Genomic DNA, 17999 nt, shown 5'->3' on the forward strand with positions numbered 1-17999 from the left:
GATATCTGGAATCAGGGCAAGGACTCTTTTGAAAAAAGAGGGGTTATCAATGTTTGGCCCATAGATATTTAGTAGAGTTACAGAAGTAGAATGGATCTCTCCTATTACGATCACATAACGACCCTCTTTATCCACAATAGTGGTTTTATGTAGAAAGGGAATTCCTTTCCGTACCAGAATCGCTGTGCCTCTCGTTTTGGCAGAGAAGTTAGAGTGATACACTTGTCCCACCCACTTACATTTAAGTCTGTTATGAGATTTGTTTTTCAGATGGGTTTCTTGCAAAAATATAATATCAGACGAAAGTGCTTTCAAGTGGGCTAGGACCCTGCCTCTCTTAATTGGTTCGTTTAAACCCTTGACATTCCAGGAAGTGAATGTAAGTCCCGCCCTCCTCTCATTTGTAGTTCCTATGGTGGCCTGCATAACATGTAACTCACTAAAAAGGTAAGAAAGCGCACCAAACCATCACGATCAGCATATGTAGCACCTACACCCGAGCAGTATCCAACCCACCCCTCCCCCCCCGCAAGCACCTTTACTCTCCACCCTGTTCCCCTACTTTCCCCAACCTTTACCCCCCCCCCCATCAACCCACATTTAACAGGCATACACACATAGGACAGAAATAAATATGAAAATAAAAATAACAAACACATTGTCTGGCCGATGCCAAAAAAGCACGGCGCGCCCTCGAACAAGAGGTAAAACACAAATAAAATCCCAACTATGCGCTCACCTCTCGCTATCCTAGAACTTCTACTAACATATGAACTGAGGAGGCTCCCGCACTTAAAGTGTTCAATTAGCATCTAATAAACCTAAACAGAATAAGTTGCAACTTAAACATATTGCGCACTTAAGGTTAATCTTGGGTCAATCCCTGAGATAAGCAAGATGTATCATCACAAGATTCTATTGCTAAGCAATACCGGTCTAAACATAAACCATCAGTAACCGACATAGACAGCAGGACAGTTACATATTGTGGGTTAGGAGAAGGGAACAAGGATTTTGATAAATTGAACGTACCCCCCAATCAAAAAAATAACAAAGTAAATAAAAATGTAAAAAAATTAAAAAATGTAAAAATAATAATAATAATATACATTATTTTCAAATAATTTAAAAAAAATAGTGATTTATATATACATATGTGCACACATACACATCCACACACACATACATGTGCATACCTACATACATACACACACACACATACGTATATATATATATATATACGCACACACACACACATATACACACGTATACACGCACACATACATACACACACCCCAAAAAATATATACATATAAAATAAATATTCTTAAATATATACAGATACATACACACGCATACACACATACATCCATACACACACATCTACATACACAAACATGCATACCCCAGAATAATAATCTATACAAATTTAAAATATACACATACATAATACTAAAATGCTAAGAGAAAATAATAATAAAGTACAAATAATTATTATTATATGTACGCACAGGAATAATGTAAGAATTGAAAAATAAATAACGAAACAAAACAAAAATGGGGGAATATAAGTATATCCATCCGAAAGTGTCAATGATCCGACCTGGAAGGCCTCCCAAACAGGCATCGCTCTAAACCCAGTCGGAATGAAAGTGAAATTAACGTTAAGTGAGAGCTCTGACCGCCCTCCATTGGTCAGCTCATCGTATTACATGTTCGGTAGCCCTTGCTGAGACCGTTTAATACGGTTTCACCCGTTATGGTATGGTATGGTATGGATTCGAGTCCGTGAGCAGACCTTAACACACAATGACAAGGCACTCTAACCTGTACGGGGGATTGGTGTATATTCCCGGACAAACTTCTCTGCGTCCAGAACCGAGGAGAGCCAGATCTTCTCCCCGGAAGGCGGGGTAATTCTTAGTCTTGCAGGGAAGAGCAAGGCTGGGTGAAGATGGAGTTTGTAGAGTTTGGTCATGACATCTCTGTAGCCAGCGCGGTGCTTTGCCACATCGGGCGCATAGTCCTCATAGACACGAAAGGGGTGCCCTTTATGTAACAGGTTACCCCTCATTCGAGCCTCGCGCAGGATAAGATCCTTGGTCTTGAAACTGTGACAACAGATGATTACTGGGCGAGGACGCTGGCCCGGTCCAGGCACTGGGACAAGGGCGCGATGTGCACGGTCCACTAGGGGATCCGACGCCAAAACATCCGGTCCCATTGCATCCTTCAGTAGCTTGGCGAAGAAGTCGGTGGGGCGAGAGCCCGCCTCCACCCCTTCTGCCAGACCCACAACGCAAAGGTTATGCCGCCTGGATCTGCCCTCCAGGTCGACCACTTTCACAGAAAGCCTCTGCACATTATCCTGCAATGACGTGCATAGCATCTCTAACTCGTCGATCCTACCAGCGTTGAATTCAGAAGCTTTCTCAAGGTCCACAATACTCTGGCCCTGCGAAGCGACCGTTCGAATGGTGCTCTCGATTTTAGTGTCCAGTTCAGCAATAGTAGCCTTAAGATCCTCCGCTATAGCAACACGTAGTTCTCCCAAAGCCCGGGTAAGTTCTGTAAGTGTCACGTTGTTACCTGTGCCTTCCGCCATGTTTGTCTCGTTGTTTGGTGGGGTGTAGACCTCTGATGTGGATTTATTGTCCTTTGGTCGCTTATTACTAGGCATTTTCACATAGAAAGTTACAATATTGTATTAGTAAGAAAAGTTTGTTGTAACAAGTGCAATAAAGTAAGTTAGGTTAGATTATTTCGCAAAAAAGTTGCGGGAGCCTCTCACACACAGCCGTTCACTCCAACATGCTAGCTCCGCCCCATTCTTTAGCATTTCTAATGAATGATTGTCAATTCAACCAAGCCAACCAAAATGGCCATATGAATCAACAGATTGATCTATCTGTTCTGTCTCTATGGGAACAGCAGAGATGTCTGACCTGGCTAAGAGGCTCTGGATTGATGTCCCATCCATCCCCAGATGTCTGTTCCTGCCCACAGCTCACAATGATTGGCTGTGAACAGTAAAGAAAAAATGTAACACTCTTTTGCTCATTTTGGCCTTGGAAATAACTTGGAAATAAATGATGTAGCTATCAATAAATAATTTAAGTAGCTACTGTTATGTGGTTGATTTGAATGTGACATACAGGCCTTTTGTGGATCTGAGGGGTCTGCACTGAAGTAGACTGTCAAGACAATATTCCATTTCAAATGTGGTTAGATAAGGAGGGATATCTGCACTTGCTTTTATTGTGATAACTGCAGTTTGTACATGCAGCATAACTAATGTTTATGTGTTATTGTTTTCAGGTCAGATTTGACTTACAGGCCTTGGCCTTCTGCGCACTTTGCCGGTTGGCCACATCACAGAATCAGGGGTGTTCACCCTCACTGGATTCAACTGTCAACACAACACTCCATTTAAAAGGTGATAACAAAAACAGAAGATTTTTAAAATATATATATATATATTTGATATTTAACACATAAGGGCGGCGCCTTAAAGCTCTTTTGATTCACTCATCATTACGATTCATCTTGCTTTCTGAGGGATACATTTCCATCAATTGATTGGCACAAAACATATCCTGGCACACACACGCATAAAGGGCATGTCCCAAATGGCACCCCAGTGCCCATATATTGCACTTATTTTGACCTGAGTCCAATGGGCACAGTAATAGTAATAGGCAATAGTATTTATTCTCTGCACAGTGTCAGCTAGGGCAGACTATGCACCTGAAACAACCTGACTGAAGAAAGCGATTGTACTGATTGTATCAAAGCTGAACACAGTTTATGTAGTGAATTTATGCTTGGTTACGTCACAATAGGTCACAGTTTTATGGCCGCGCATAATACGTCACAGGAAAGGCTTGTATGGGACTGGACTGGTGGTATCTCCCCCTGGTCGTAATTCATAACTGTCAAATAAAATCTATCTAGCTATCTAACTCAAATGGCTGTTGAGGACTCTTTGATCATCACATTTGAGGCACATGTCAGCAGGTGGCAGTGTCTTCAAATGCAGCACTTGATGATCTGAGCAACAGTTGAGCAACTTTGTGGTTGTGACAAATCCAAATGCGGAAGTCCAGTACATTTGTTTTTGCTTAGCAAGCTTGCCCGCCTATTTCTACAATTCATCTTCTTAAACTCGGATTTTAAACTTAACCACACTGCTAACCTTATGCCCAACCTTAAATTAAGACCAAAAAGCCTATTTTTGTTTTCATTAATTTTTAAGATATAGCCTATTTGTAATTTGTGGCTTTGTTATCTAGTGGGAACCTCTAGCTAGCTAGCTAGCTACCTATAATCTGGCTAAAGTTTTACGCAATATTGGAGGAAAAGATTGATTATTGTACTTGATTATCCAAGTTTGACAAATATGCATTGGGCATCAAAATGATATCCGAATAGTTTTAAAACATATGGTTCAGAGGTTCAAGAGTTTTACTCCTGAGTTCAGGCTCACGAGTGGGATTGTTGCTGTCATTAGAGTATCATTTGTTTTGTTTACTGTCACTACATATTTCGGTTTATCAGAGGATGTCTTCAGTCTTGGAACGACAGTTTTTGGCAATGGGCATGGTAAGTTAGCTAGGAGGGTCTGAGTGAATCAACAGTCATATATGCTCAGTAGCTACTTTGAATGAGAGTGTTGTAACGTTAGCTAGCTTGCTAAAACGTATAGCTAATGTAACAGATGGTGCCAGTAGGCTACAGCAGCAGGCTACAGCACAACACACCAGTGCAGCTTATGTCTGTCAACCCTATCATTTATGTTTTAATCCTTTCCTCTTCCTTTGCAGTGCACAAGCTCATCACATACTCCTTCCACCACAAGACAGTGACCCAGCTACTCCTCAGTATTGGGGTTCTGGTGCCCCTCTGTGGAGGCATTGAGAAGAGTGTGGGGACTGTTCGGTTCCTCCTCATGTTTCTGCTGCTCTCTATCAGCACAGGGGTGTTGTACACCATACTGGGTCTGCTACTGTTTGGTGCATCTGCCCAGAAACAGGTGGAGGGGTTCATTCCAGTGTCCCTCTCCCTTATGGGTATGGCCACAGTGCACTCCCGTATGGTTAAGGGCTTTCTTTTCGGGGTCACTGTACCCATGTTAGCCCTGCCCTGGCTGTTTCTGTTCATCATAACACTTTTGGTCCCACACACTGTCTTCCTTTGCAATGCCATCGCCATCATCGCAGGGGGGATCTGTATCCTTACTCATTTACATTTACATTTTAGTCATTTAGCAGACGCTCTTATCCAGAGCGACTTACAGTTAGTGAGTTATTTTTTAATTTTTCATACTGGCCCCCCGTGGGAATCGAACCCACAACCCTGGCGTTGCAAACGCCATGCTCTACCAACTGAGCTACATCCCTGCCGGCCATTCCCTCCCCTACCCTGGACGACGCTGGGCCAATTGTGCGCCGCCCCATGGGTCTCCCGGTCGCGGCCGGCTATAACCTCATTGTGGTTCAAAATAACTGATACACTCCTCTGCAGTATGTCACAGCTTTATAAGTGTGCTTAGTAGTGTAGTTAAGTGGTAATAGGTTATAGGTGTTGTATATGAATCCTGCTGCTGAACATTATGGCATGTTTGTTTAGAAAAAATCTTGCATCACTGCGTCACACATTCTCCTTAACTTGCACTGGTGAAACAGACGGTAAGGGCTGGCTCTCACTTCTGGACATGTCCGATGCCAGGGCATCAGTGCTGGACAAGAAGATGCCTTTCAGGCTGCTGAGGAACATTGGTGTCCTGTATGTCCCTGCATCAACAGAGGAGAGAAGGAAGACGGTCCACCCACCGTAAGTACTGAGAAAGCACCAGACATATCATTTATCAGACAAGACAAGAGGTCATTAAATAACAATTGCTGTGTGCAAGCCAGAGCACATAATGTACTACAGTATAATGAGGTGCAGTTATAATTGATGATCCGCAGCTGTAATTGAATACTGTACAATAGGCACCTAGTGGTCCCCCATGATTAGATAGAGAATTACTGGTATAGATAGGCTCTCTGAAATCTGTCCACGTTCTCATTGATTGCAGAATCATTCCAACCCCAGGCTCCTACCCAGTCCAAGCCTACGCTCCAGTGTCCTTTACCTCCAACCTACAGGCTACCGAGACCACACCAAAGACATTTGAAGGCTGGGCCAACTCCTACTATACACAGGGGAGCCCTGTTCAGCTCTCAGGTTATAATGGACACAACCATGGATATGGCCTCAAGCATAGCTTTGGGCCAAGTCACGGACATAGTCACGAACATGGACACAGCTGCAGCCACAGCCAAGGTCATGGACATAGTCACGAACACAGCTTCGGCCATGGACTCAGTCATGGGCATGCATCTGCCTCTCAAACCAGCAGTCACTGGGCTCCAGTGGCTCAACATCCACATTCTCAACATTCCCACCTCAGTCCACTGTCTGTGTCTGTCAGTGCCCCCCAGAGTTTCACAGCAAAAATGCTGGAGTCACTGCCAGAATCTGTGATGGTTCACCCAGGAGCACCTGTGTCTTCACTGACAGATTGATGACTTCAATCCGTAACGGCAAAACTCGCTATAGCTCGATTGAAATTTAAAGGCAATGTTCGCGAAGACCGGAAATTACATTTACATTTCAAGCGTGCTATTTTCAGCAATCACAATCCTTGTAAAAACGTCAAATCTTGGTATAACTAATAACATAAAAAAAATAAAAAATGTCAGTGTGGTTATAAGCCGCTATAGCTCTGAACTACGGCAATACGGATTTAATCGAGCCCATAGTTGTCATTCAATGTGTTTTCTGTCTCATGTTATACATTGAGATGTAATATGCTTGGACAAGTGGTTTGAGGCAGTACTTGAAGGTCCACTTTTTCTTCACTGATGTTTTTGGTTTGAATATACAAGCAGGCTCTGAATGTTCAAGGTCAAATCAATGCAAGAAGGGTTTGATTGTCAGTTGATTGTAAGACCACTCCTTTTGGCTTGTGTGTTTTGTACTTTGTGTTTTTTTACACAGACGGTAGACAAATCTCTTGGTACTCTTGATTTATATAACCTAGATTAAAACAACGTTTTTCAAAACCCTTAGTAAACCAGAACAGTTTTTAGTTCAAACTAAACATTTTTATCACACTAATGTATTATCAGTTTTTCCCCCTTAACTACACTTAACAAAAATATAAATGCAACATGTAAAGTGTTGGTCCCATCACAATATATTTTACATTAGTTATCTTGTTGTTTTTAATCCCACCCTTCAGCTCCACTCAACCCCTCCCATCTATCTCTTAACACCATCCATTTTTTATTTACATTTGCCATATATTTTTCAACTGTGCTGTGATGTTTCACAAAAGTTCTGAACCTTTCTATTCTCATAGTTTCTACAGATTGTAAATTAAAGATAAACATTTTTGTTAAAAGTATTATTATATTATTGATCGATTGACTATGACTTTTCAAATCACCCAGTAGTGCTATCTGCAGAGTTAGCTCCAGGTAAATGTTGCACTTCTTCTTCCTGGACCTTTGACCAAAAACAAGCTACACATGGACAGTACCAAAACAAATGATCTAATGAATCGGTCTCTTCGCAGAAAAATCTGCAGAGCTGGGATGGTTGTATCCCCCATATATATAACATTCTATTGGTTGCAAGAATTTTGTATAATAATTTTAATTGAAAAATGTTAGGTTTTGAATCCGGCGTTGTTTTGCGTATCAGTTCATAAACCATGTGCCATGGTATCGGTACATCGAAAATCTCTTTCCAACTATTTTGCAATCTATATGGCACAGCTGTCAAATTTTTTGTCCTTAAATAAAACTGATATACTTTTTTATTTATCACAATTTTCATTAACCAATTTTGGTCTTTAATGAAGACAAGTTCCTTATTTTTTCCCCCTTCCACTTGCCTCTTCCATTTTTGCGTTAATGCTGCAATTAGTTGGTTGTAATTTTGGGTAGAGCAGACATTTCCATATATTTTTGTTAGCTGCATGTGTGACATAACTCCACTAGTCCTATTTATGATATCATTTACAAAGATTATACCTTTTTTAAACATTTTTTTGAAAAAATAATAATATAAAAATTATATTTGAGTTTAACCACATTATTTGTTGTATTATTTGTTCTGTCTTTTCTGGTGGATTAAACTGAAATCGCAACCAACTTTCTATGGCTTATTTTTAAAATAGTGATATTTTGGAGATGATTTCATTTTCAGTGAGAGGTTGTAATCTGAATAAAGGGGAAAAGGCCATTCTTGAACATGGGGTGAGATATTCTTATTAATCTGCTAGAAAACCAGTTTGGATTTAAGTATAACTTTTGCATGACTGAAGCCTTTAGTGAGAGGTCTAATGCTTTAATATTTAATAATTTCTGCCCTCTGAATTCATGTTCATTATATAAATAGGCCCGTTTAATTTTGTCTGGCTTGCCGTTCCAAATAAAATTGAATCTTTTTTTTGCTCATTTAATTTTTAAATTTTAAGGGGCCTCCAATTTAAGGGGCCTCCAATTTTTTTAATGGACCGGATCTTTATATTTACCACTTGGATGCTGTTTCAGTAATAATGAAATCAGACCTTCTTGTTGAGTATCTGATAATCTACCATTTTTGTAGGTGTGGTTAAAACATGCTAATAAGGGTCCTCTGAGTATATCAAATGAGGTTTGGTATACCTCGACTGGTATGCCATCCAACCCTGGAGTTTTCCCAGACTTAAAGGCTTTAATTGCATCAAGAAGTTCCTCCTCTGTAATTTGGCCTTCAGAAGAGTCTTTCTGTACAACTGTTTATTTTACATCATTAATAGAAAAAAATATATACAATTATCTTCGGTTAGTGGAGATGGAGGAGACTGAAACGAAAACATATGCTTAAAGTTATAGGCTATTTATTAAATCCGTTTGCCAGCTCCAGGTAGGCTACACAAGTGGCACAAATTGACTTGCAATGACTCCAGTGATATCTTAATTTCAACATATTTATTGTATCAAATGGTAGGCTACAGTATCCTACAATGGCATACAAATTAATAGCATACTTGATGGCCGGTGACTCAGCTGCCTGCTGTGGCTCTAAAACACACACACAAAAACACGGCCCTCCCCCTTCCTACTGCTCATTCAGTAACAACCTGCCTGCTCACTGCCTGGTAGTCAGCAGCAGGTCACAGTGAAAAATATGTTTTGTTTGAAGAAATGCCATGTTTACCCCCCGCGACATCGTTTTCAAAGTAGCCCAAATGTTAGCAAAACTGCGGACATGGCAACCCTGCACTGAAGCATCTGCTCGTTGCATGGTAACAATAGTCTCTCTGCCTGGTTGGGTTTCTGGTGAGCAAACCAACTATTTTGTGCACTACTGCCACCTACAGTGGGATCCAGTGCAGGACAGCAGAATATAAAACACCCACTGGTACATAACATGTCATGTAATGTCACTACAATAATTGTTCCCTTGCTGTAATTAATGAAGAACAAAAAAACAGTCTGACACAAATAATTGCAATTTCAAAAGCTTTATTGAAAATGCATATTTCAAACATTTTTTGTAGTTTTTTTATTTTAAAGAATAGTGCATGTCTCAAAATATTAGAACGAGACCAATATGTGTATTTTTCTAAACATAGTTCCTGTGTCTGAAATTAAGTTTCTGTGTGTATTGGAGGAGTAAGCAATACTCAAAATATCTGTGTGTGTGTGTGTTGTAGTAGTAGATGGACATTATTTATTCAAACATCTAAGTTTGGGCAGCAGCCACTGGAGAAACCTGTCAATCAAACAGGAGAATAAATAGTAGTTTTCACTTACACATCAGATAGCTGCTCTTTCTCTGCTACCTCATTCTATTTCTATAATTCTCTACCTAATTCTATTTCTATAAATCTCAAAAATGCCCTTGTTATGTTCTACTTCTCCTTCTTCTATTTCCTCACCTCTTCCTCAGACTCTTCTTTTCCTCTTTCTTGTCCTCCTTACTTTCTCCAACATTTTCCACCTGCTTCATGTTACTAGCCTGCTCTTGCTTCACTCTCTTTTTTGCCTTGCCCTTTTTCCTTTTGACCTTCCCTTCCTGAATAATGTGGACAAGGAGATAAAGTAATATAAGCTTATGGCTATTTTCTACTCTTGAGCTACAATATCTAGAGTTATGATATACTGTAGGACATATGGCCAATATCCCCTTCCTGTTTCCTCTCACCTGTGGGTACACTCCTGCCATTTTCTGCGCCGTTTCCTGGAGCAGCTTCCTGCTGTTCTCACTCAGGTTGGTGATGGGGGCCAGGCGAGGGCTTCCTTTATTGGTGATGGGGGCCAGGCAAGGGCTTTCTGTATTTCCTCTCACCTGTGGGTACACTCCTGCCATTTTCTGCGCCGTTTCCTGGAGCAGCTTCCTGCTGTTCTCACTCAGGTTGGTGATGGGGGCCAGGCGAGGGCTTCCTGTATTGGTGATGGGGGCCAGGCAAGGGCTTTCTGTATTTCCTCTCACCTGTGGGGCCACTCCTGACATTTTCTGGAGCAGCTTCCTACCGTTCTCGCTCAGGTTGGTGATTGGGGCCAGGCGAGGGCTGTGGTGGTATGGTAAGTACTCCACAGCATGCGGAGCAACAATGACAGGGATGTTGGGTTTGGCCACAATAATCTGTACAGACATAGGGTCAAACAATTGAGATGTGACACACACTAGTGATGCGCGGGTTGACTCATAACCAGAAGTCCCGCGGTTATATCCACAGGGCGGCGGATTTAGGGTCATGAAATATTGTTGAATAAACAGAAAACAATACATTAAAAAATCCATAAATGTATAATTATTGTGCAAGTTATATCTATAGGCTATTTGGCATTAGTGCGTAAGCCTAAACTTTAGGGCATAACTTGACGCGCGCCAGATAGACTACACACCAATCACCAAACGCTTTAATTCAATAAGAGAAAAGCTACGAAATGGAAAGTTGAAAATAAAGAAGGGACGGCCAGAAAAGTAATGTTTGGAAAATATTTGGTGAAGTGTTAAAAGAGGATGATGGCAGTGCCTATGTTATGTGTGATGATTGTGAGGCACTATAGAAATTCGACAGTCACAAGAGGGGGATTCAAATAGGCCTATGGCACGTCAAGGGAACAAACAGCCTACTGTTCAGATGGATTAAATGGAAACTGAAATCTGGACACTGACTGTAGATCTTTAACCTCTCACAGTCTTAATATTAACTCCTGCAGAATTAAGCATTTCTTGCAGTAAAATGATAGGCTACACCAAATGTAGGCTTTATTTTGACTCGGGAACAGCAGTGGAGAAATATGATTTCTTTCAGCATCTTGAGGGAATGCGAATGCGCAGCTAGGGACTGCTTTATCAGCATCATAAAAGCTGATAATATTTCAACCACATAAAATGTGCATCCAAGCCAAACTGAAATCTTATCAGAAACATGTCTGGTCGTTTTCAACCCGTCAAACTGATGTCATTTGGAAATTTTGCACAGAAAATGTTTCCCTTTTTTTCTTGAGTTATTGCATTTTCTTCTTGATCCCTAAACGTTTTTGGTTTATTTAGTCTTCTCTCTAATTATAGACAAGTTGACTAACAAATAGCCTACCAAAATGTTGGAAATTATAAGCAGAAACATATCCAAATTAGGCACAAAAAAATCCTGCACCCCCTGCTAAGAAATCGTTCTGACGGTGTTCTATATTTGCGGGTTAGGGTCAGGTGCGGGCCTCAGATTTTCACTTTATCACATATAGTCGGGCGGTTGCGGCTGGGTTATTAGCAATTGCGGGTGGGTTCGGTTGAACAAACAGCTGCCCGCGCACCACTAACACACACACACACACACACACGTAAGAGCCTACCAGTCGAGGGTCCTTCAGTGAAGCCCCTTTTCTCAGTGGTTCCTTTGAAGGCCCTGGACTGTCCTCAGCAGAGGCATCATTGCCATTATCACGCTGTGTGTCATAGAGCTAGTTGGTCATAGTCCATTCTTCACATTCAGTCAAAGAGTTACTCAAATACATGCTGCAGAACATACCAGAAAGTCTGACTCATCGAAGGATTGGAGAGAAAGATCGTCGTCCTCTACCATATCCCTCACTTTAAGCCTTGTCAGCTTTCCATCCTCCTCATCCTTCACTTTCAGCGGTGGTGTCCTCCTTTCATGATCCTCATCATCAGACTGTGTATCAGAGTAAACTAGTCAGAGACTAATCTCTTTACAGTGATGTCACTCAACAAAGACATGGTGTACAACTGTCTTACCTCAGATTCACAGTCAGTGAAGGAGTAGATAGAGATGTCAGAGTTGGAGGATGAGATCACCCCATCATAATTTCTATCCATCAGCCGAGTCACCCTTCCAGACTGAGGAGACAGACAAAGGCATGTACTTAGGGCAGCCATAGAATACACTGGCATTGACTGTCAAGAAAATGTTGAATATTTAGGCAATCCAACATAGTTGTACAAGTAGTGAGTAATTTATGGGTAATTGAAAATGCAAGTGTATTGAAATGCAATAAATGCAACTCCCATAACATTAGGGATAGGGCTAAAGACTTTCCATACTGTAGGATTCTTTAGCATTTCTAATGAATGATTGTCAATTCAACCAAGCCAACCAAAATGGCCATATGAATCAACAGATTGATCTATCTGTTCTGTCTCTATGGGAACAGCAGAGATGTCTGACCTGGCTAAGAGGCTCTGGATTGATGTCCCATCCATCCCCAGATGTCTGTTCCTGCCCACAGCTCACAATGATTGGCTGTGAACAGTAAAGAAAAAATGTAACACTCTTTTGCTCATTTTGGCCTTGGAAATAACTTGGAAATAAATGATGTAGCTATCAATAAATAATTTAAGTAGCTACTGTTATGTGGTTGATTTGAATGTGACATACAGGCCTTTTGTGGATCTGAGGGGTCTGCACTGATGTAGACTGTCAAGACAATATTCCATTTCAAATGTGGTTAGATAAGGAGGGATATCTGCACTTGCTTTTACTGTGATAACTGCAGTTTGTACATGCAGCATAACTAATGTTTATGTGTTATTGTTTTCAGGTCAGATTTGACTTACAGGCCTTGGCCTTCTGCGCACTTTGCCGGTTGGCCACATCACAGAATCAGGGGTGTTCACCCTCACTGGATTCAACTGTCAACACAACACTCCATTTCAAAGGTGATAACAAAAACAGAAGATTTTTTAAATATATATATATATTTGATATTTACCACATAAGGGCGGCGCCTTAAAGCTCTTTTGATTCTCTCATCATTATGATTCATCTTGCTTTCTGAGGGATACATTTCCATCAATTGATTGGCACAAAACATATCCTGGCACATACACGCATAAAGGGCATGTCCCAAATGGCACCCCAGTGCCCATATATTGCACTTATTTTGACCTGAGCCCAATGGGCACAGGTCAAAAGTAGTACACTACAGGGTGCCATTTGGGACCAAAGAATGTAAGAGCCTACCAGACGTTCTAAACTCCAAGGACGGGTCTATCCAACCGTTTCCAATCGTAGTATTTATTCTCTGCACAGTGTCAGCTAGGGCAGACTATGCACCTGAAACAACCTTACTGAAGAAAGCGATTGTACTGATGATATCAAAGCTGAACACAGTTTATGTAGTGAATTTATGCTTGGTTACGTCACAATAGGTCACAGTTTTATGGGCGCGCATAATACGTCACAGGAAAGGCTTGTATGGGACTGGACTGGTGGTATCTCCCCCTGGTCGTAATTTATAACTGTCAAATAAAATCTATCTAGCTATCTAACTGAAATGGCTGTAGAGGACTCTTTGATCATCACATTTGAGGCACATGTCAGCAGGTGGCAGTGTCTTCAAATGCAGCACTTGATGATCTGAGCAACAGTTGAGCAACTTTGTGGTTGTGACGAATCCAAATGCGGAAGTCCAGTACATTTGTTTTTGCTTAGCAAGCTTGCCCGCCTATTTCTACAATTCATCTTCTTAAACTCTGATTTTAAACTTAACCACACTGCTAACCTTATGCCCAACCTTAAATTAAGACCAAAAAGCCTATTTTTGTTTTCATTAATTTTTACGATATAGCCTATTTGTACTTTGTGGCTGTGTTATCTAGTGGGAACCTCTAGCTAGCTAGCTACCTACAATCTGGCTAAAGTGTTGCGCAATATTGGAGGAAAAGTTGATTGATTATTGTGCTTGATTATCCAAGTACTAGTTTGACAAATATGCATTGGTCATCAAAATGATATCCCGAATAATTTTAAAACATATGGTTCAGAGGTTCAAGAGTTTTACTCCTGAGTTCAGGCTCACGAGTGGGATTGTTGCTGTCATTATAGTATCATTTGTTTTGTTTACTGTCACTACATATTTCGGTTTATCAGAGGATGTCTTCAGTCTTGGAACGACAGTTTTTGGCAATGGGCATGGTAAGTTAGCTAGGAGGGTCTGAGTGAATCAACAGTTATATATGCTCAGTAGCTACTTTGTATGAGAGTGTTGTAACGTTAGCTAGCTTGCTAGAATGGTGGTCCTCTGTAGCTCAGCTGGTAGAGCACGGCTCTTGTAACGCCAAGATAGTGGGTTCGATCCCCGGGACCACCCATACACAAAAATGTATGCACGCATGACTGTAAGTCGCTTTGGATAAAAGCGTCTGCTAAATGGCATATTATTATAATAATAATAATAATAATAATAATAATAATAATAATATGCCATTTAGCAGACGCTTTTATCCAAAGCGACTTACAGTCATGCGTGCATACATTTTTGTGTATGGGTGGTCCCGGGGATCGAACCAACTACCTTGGCGTTTCAAGCGCCGTGCTCTACCAGCTGAGCTACAGAGGACCACATTATTATTATTATTAAAACTTATAGCTAATGTAACAGATGGTGCCAGTAGGCTACAGCACAACACACCAGTGTAGCTTATGTCTGTCAACCCTATCATTTATGTTTTAATCCTTTCCTCTTCCTTTGCAGTGCACAAGCTCATCACATACTCCTTCCACCACAAGACAGTGACCCAGCTACTCCTCAGTATTGGGGTTCTGGTGCCCCTCTGTGGAGGCATTGAGAAGAGTGTGGGCACTGTTCGGTTCCTCCTCATGTTTCTGCTGCTCTCTATCAGCACAGGGGTGTTGTACACCATACTGGGTCTGCTACTGTTTGGTGCATCTGCCCAGAACCAGGTGGAGGGGTTCATTCCAGTGTCCCTCTCCCTTATGGGTATGGCCACAGTGCACTCCCGTATGGTTAAGGGCTTTCTTTTCGGGGTCACTGTACCCATGTTAGCCCTGCCCTGGCTGTTTCTGTTCACCATAACACTTTTGGTCCCACACACTGTCTTCCTTTGCAATGCCATCGCCATCATCGCAGGGGGGATCTGTATCCTTACTCCAACCTCATTGTGGTTCAAAATAACTGATACACTCCTCTGCAGTATGTCACAGCTTTATAAGTGTGCTTAGTAGTGTAGTTAAGTGGTAATAGGTTATAGGTGTTGTATATGAATCCTGCTGCTGAACATTATGGCATGTTTGTTTAGAAAAAATATTGCATCACTGCGTCACACATTCTCCTTAACTTGCACTGGTGAAACAGACGGAAAGGGCTGGCTCTCACTTCTGGACATGTCCGATGCCAGGGCATCAGTGCTGGACAAGAAGATGCCTTTCAGGCTGCTGAGGAACATTGGTGTCCTGTATGTCCCTGCATCAACAGAGGAGAGAAGGAAGACGGTCCACCCACCGTGAGTACTAAGAAAGCACCAGACATATCATTTATCAGACAAGACAAGAGGTCATTAAATAACAATTGCTGTGTGCAAGCCAGAGCACATAATGTACTACAGTATAATGAGGTGCAGTTATAATTGATGATCCTCAGCTGTAATTGAAACTGTACAATAGGCACCTAGTGGTCCCCCATGATTAGATAGAGAATTACTGGTATAGATAGGCTCTCTGAATTCTGTCCACGTTCTCATTGATTGCAGAATCATTCCAACCCCAGGCTCCTACCCAGTCCAAGCCTACGCTCCAGTGTCCTTTACCTCCAACCTACAGGCTACCGAGACCACACCAAAGACATTTGAAGGCTGGGCCCACTCCTACTATACACAGGGGAGCCCTGTTCAGCTCTCAGGTTATTACGGACACAACCATGGATATGGCCTCAAGCATAGCTTTGGGCCAAGTCACGGACATAGTCACGAACATGGACACAGCTGCAGCCACAGCCAAGGTTATGGACATAGTCACGAACACAGCTTCGGCCATGGACTCAGTCATGGGCATGCATCTGCCTCTCAAACCAGCAGTCACTGGGCTCCAGTGGCTCAACATCCACATTCTCAACATTCCCACCTCAGTCCACTGTCTGTGTCTGTCAGTGCCCCCCAGAGTTTCACAGCAAAGATGCCGGAGTCACTGCCAGAATCTGTGATGGTTCACCCAGGAGCACCTGTGTCTTCACTGACAGATTGATGACTTCAATCCGTAACGGCAAAACTCGCTATAGCTCGATTGAAATGTAAAGGCAATGTTCGCGAAGACCGGAAATTACATTTACATTTCAAGCGTGCTATTTTCAGCAATCACAATCCTTGTAAAAACGTCAACTCTTGGTATAACTAATAACATTAAAAAAATACAAATGTCAGTGTGGTTATAAGCCGCTATAGCTCTGAACTACGGCGATACGGATTTAATCGAGCCCATAGTTGTCATTCAATGTGTTTTCTGTCTCATGTTATACATTGAGATGTAATATGCTTGGACAAGTGTTTTGAGGCAGTACTTGAAGGTCCACTTTTTCTTCACTGATGTTTTTGGTTTTAATATACAAGCAGGCTCTGAATGTTCAAGGTCAAATCAATGCAATAAAGGGTTTGCTTGTCAGTTGATTGTAAGACCACTCCTTTTGGCTTGTGTGTTTTGTACTTTGTGTTTTTTTACACATACGGTAGACAAATCTCTTGGTACTCTTGATTTATACAACCTAGATTAAAACAACGTTTTTCAAAACCCTTAGTAAACCAGAACAGTTTTTAGTTCAAACTAAACATTTTTATCACACTAATGTATTATCAGTTTTTCCCCCTTAACTACACTTAACAAAATATAAATGCAACATGTAAAGTGTTGGTCCCATGTTTCATGAGCTGAAATAAAAGATCCCAGAAATTTTCCAAACGTACAAAAAGCTTCTTTCTCTAATTTTGTATACAAATTTGTTTAAATCTCTGTTAGTGAGCATTTGTCCTTTGCCAAGATAATCCATCCACCTGACAGGTGTAGCATATCAAGAAGCTGATTAAACAGCTTGATCATTACACAGGTGCTTCTTGTGCTGGGGACAATAAAAGAGCCACTCTAAAATGTGCAGTTTTGTCACACAACACAATGCTACATATGTCTCAAGTTTTGAGGAAGCGTGCAATTGGCATGCTGACTGCAGAAATGTCCACCAGAGATGTTGCGAGAGAATTTAAAATTCATTTCTGTACCATAAGCAGACTCCAACGTCGTTTTAGAGAATTTGGCAGTACGTCCAACCGGCCTCACAACCGCAGACCACGTGTAACCACGCCACCCCAGGACCAGCAGAGTGCCCAATGGTGGCGGTGGGGTTATGATATGGGCAAGCAATGAACAGCAACTTCGCACAGCTGTTGAAGAGTGACACAACATTCCACAGGCCACAATCAACAGCCTGATCAACTCAATGCGAAGGATATGTGTCGTGCTGCTTGAGGGAAATGGTGGTCACACCAGATACTGTTTGGTTTTCTGATCCACGCACCTACCTTTCTTTTAAGGTATCTGTGTTCTTAGAATAAAATACAAAATAGCATCCACTCACCACTAAATTAGATCCATTACATTCAGTTTGTTTTGCAATGCATCGTTCAAAAATTTTGGAAATTCAGAAGCA

The 17999-nt window shown here is 41.5% G+C and overlaps 3 protein-coding genes across 3 annotated transcripts in view; 2 read left to right on the top strand and 1 right to left on the bottom strand.

The window, feature by feature from the left end:
• The window catches only part of LOC311108574 (translocating chain-associated membrane protein 2-like), a 266741-nt gene that overhangs the window by 237415 nt on the left and 11327 nt on the right, over window positions 1–17999 (bottom strand). The gene's annotated exons all lie outside the window — the stretch shown is intronic.
• LOC311108571 (rhomboid domain-containing protein 2-like) lies at window positions 4082–8400 on the top strand. Its single transcript, XM_084151225.1, has 4 exons — window positions 4082–4602; window positions 4824–5228; window positions 5685–5832; window positions 6080–8400. The coding sequence occupies exons 1-4, from the start codon at window positions 4443–4445 to the stop codon at window positions 6567–6569; spliced, it is 1203 nt and encodes a 400-aa protein (XP_084007351.1). The 5' UTR covers window positions 4082–4442; the 3' UTR covers window positions 6570–8400.
• Window positions 13979–16963, top strand: LOC311108566 (rhomboid domain-containing protein 2-like). Its single transcript, XM_084151220.1, has 4 exons — window positions 13979–14485; window positions 15045–15449; window positions 15666–15813; window positions 16060–16963. The coding sequence occupies exons 1-4, from the start codon at window positions 14299–14301 to the stop codon at window positions 16547–16549; spliced, it is 1230 nt and encodes a 409-aa protein (XP_084007346.1). The 5' UTR covers window positions 13979–14298; the 3' UTR covers window positions 16550–16963.

The sequence above is a fragment of the Coregonus lavaretus genome (assembly GCF_964263955.1).
Source record: "Coregonus lavaretus genome assembly, chromosome: 33".
NCBI classification, from domain to species: domain Eukaryota; kingdom Metazoa; phylum Chordata; class Actinopteri; order Salmoniformes; family Salmonidae; genus Coregonus; species Coregonus lavaretus.

What these genes read in the sequence shown, in the direction of transcription:
- LOC311108571 (XM_084151225.1), top strand. Translation starts at nt 4,443, where the DNA reads ATGGTTCAGAGGTTCAAGAGTTTTACTCCTGAGTTCAGGCTCACGAGT. An exon ending in CATCATCGCAGGGGGGATCT is followed by an intron (nt 5,229 to 5,684) that starts GTATCCTTACTC and finishes CTGGTGAAACAG; the next exon opens with ACGGTAAGGGCTGGCTCTCA. An exon ending in AGGAAGACGGTCCACCCACC is followed by an intron (nt 5,833 to 6,079) that starts GTAAGTACTGAG and finishes CATTGATTGCAG; the next exon opens with AATCATTCCAACCCCAGGCT.
- LOC311108566 (XM_084151220.1), top strand. Translation starts at nt 14,299, where the DNA reads ATGATATCCCGAATAATTTTAAAACATATGGTTCAGAGGTTCAAGAGT. An exon ending in CATCATCGCAGGGGGGATCT is followed by an intron (nt 15,450 to 15,665) that starts GTATCCTTACTC and finishes CTGGTGAAACAG; the next exon opens with ACGGAAAGGGCTGGCTCTCA. An exon ending in AGGAAGACGGTCCACCCACC is followed by an intron (nt 15,814 to 16,059) that starts GTGAGTACTAAG and finishes CATTGATTGCAG; the next exon opens with AATCATTCCAACCCCAGGCT.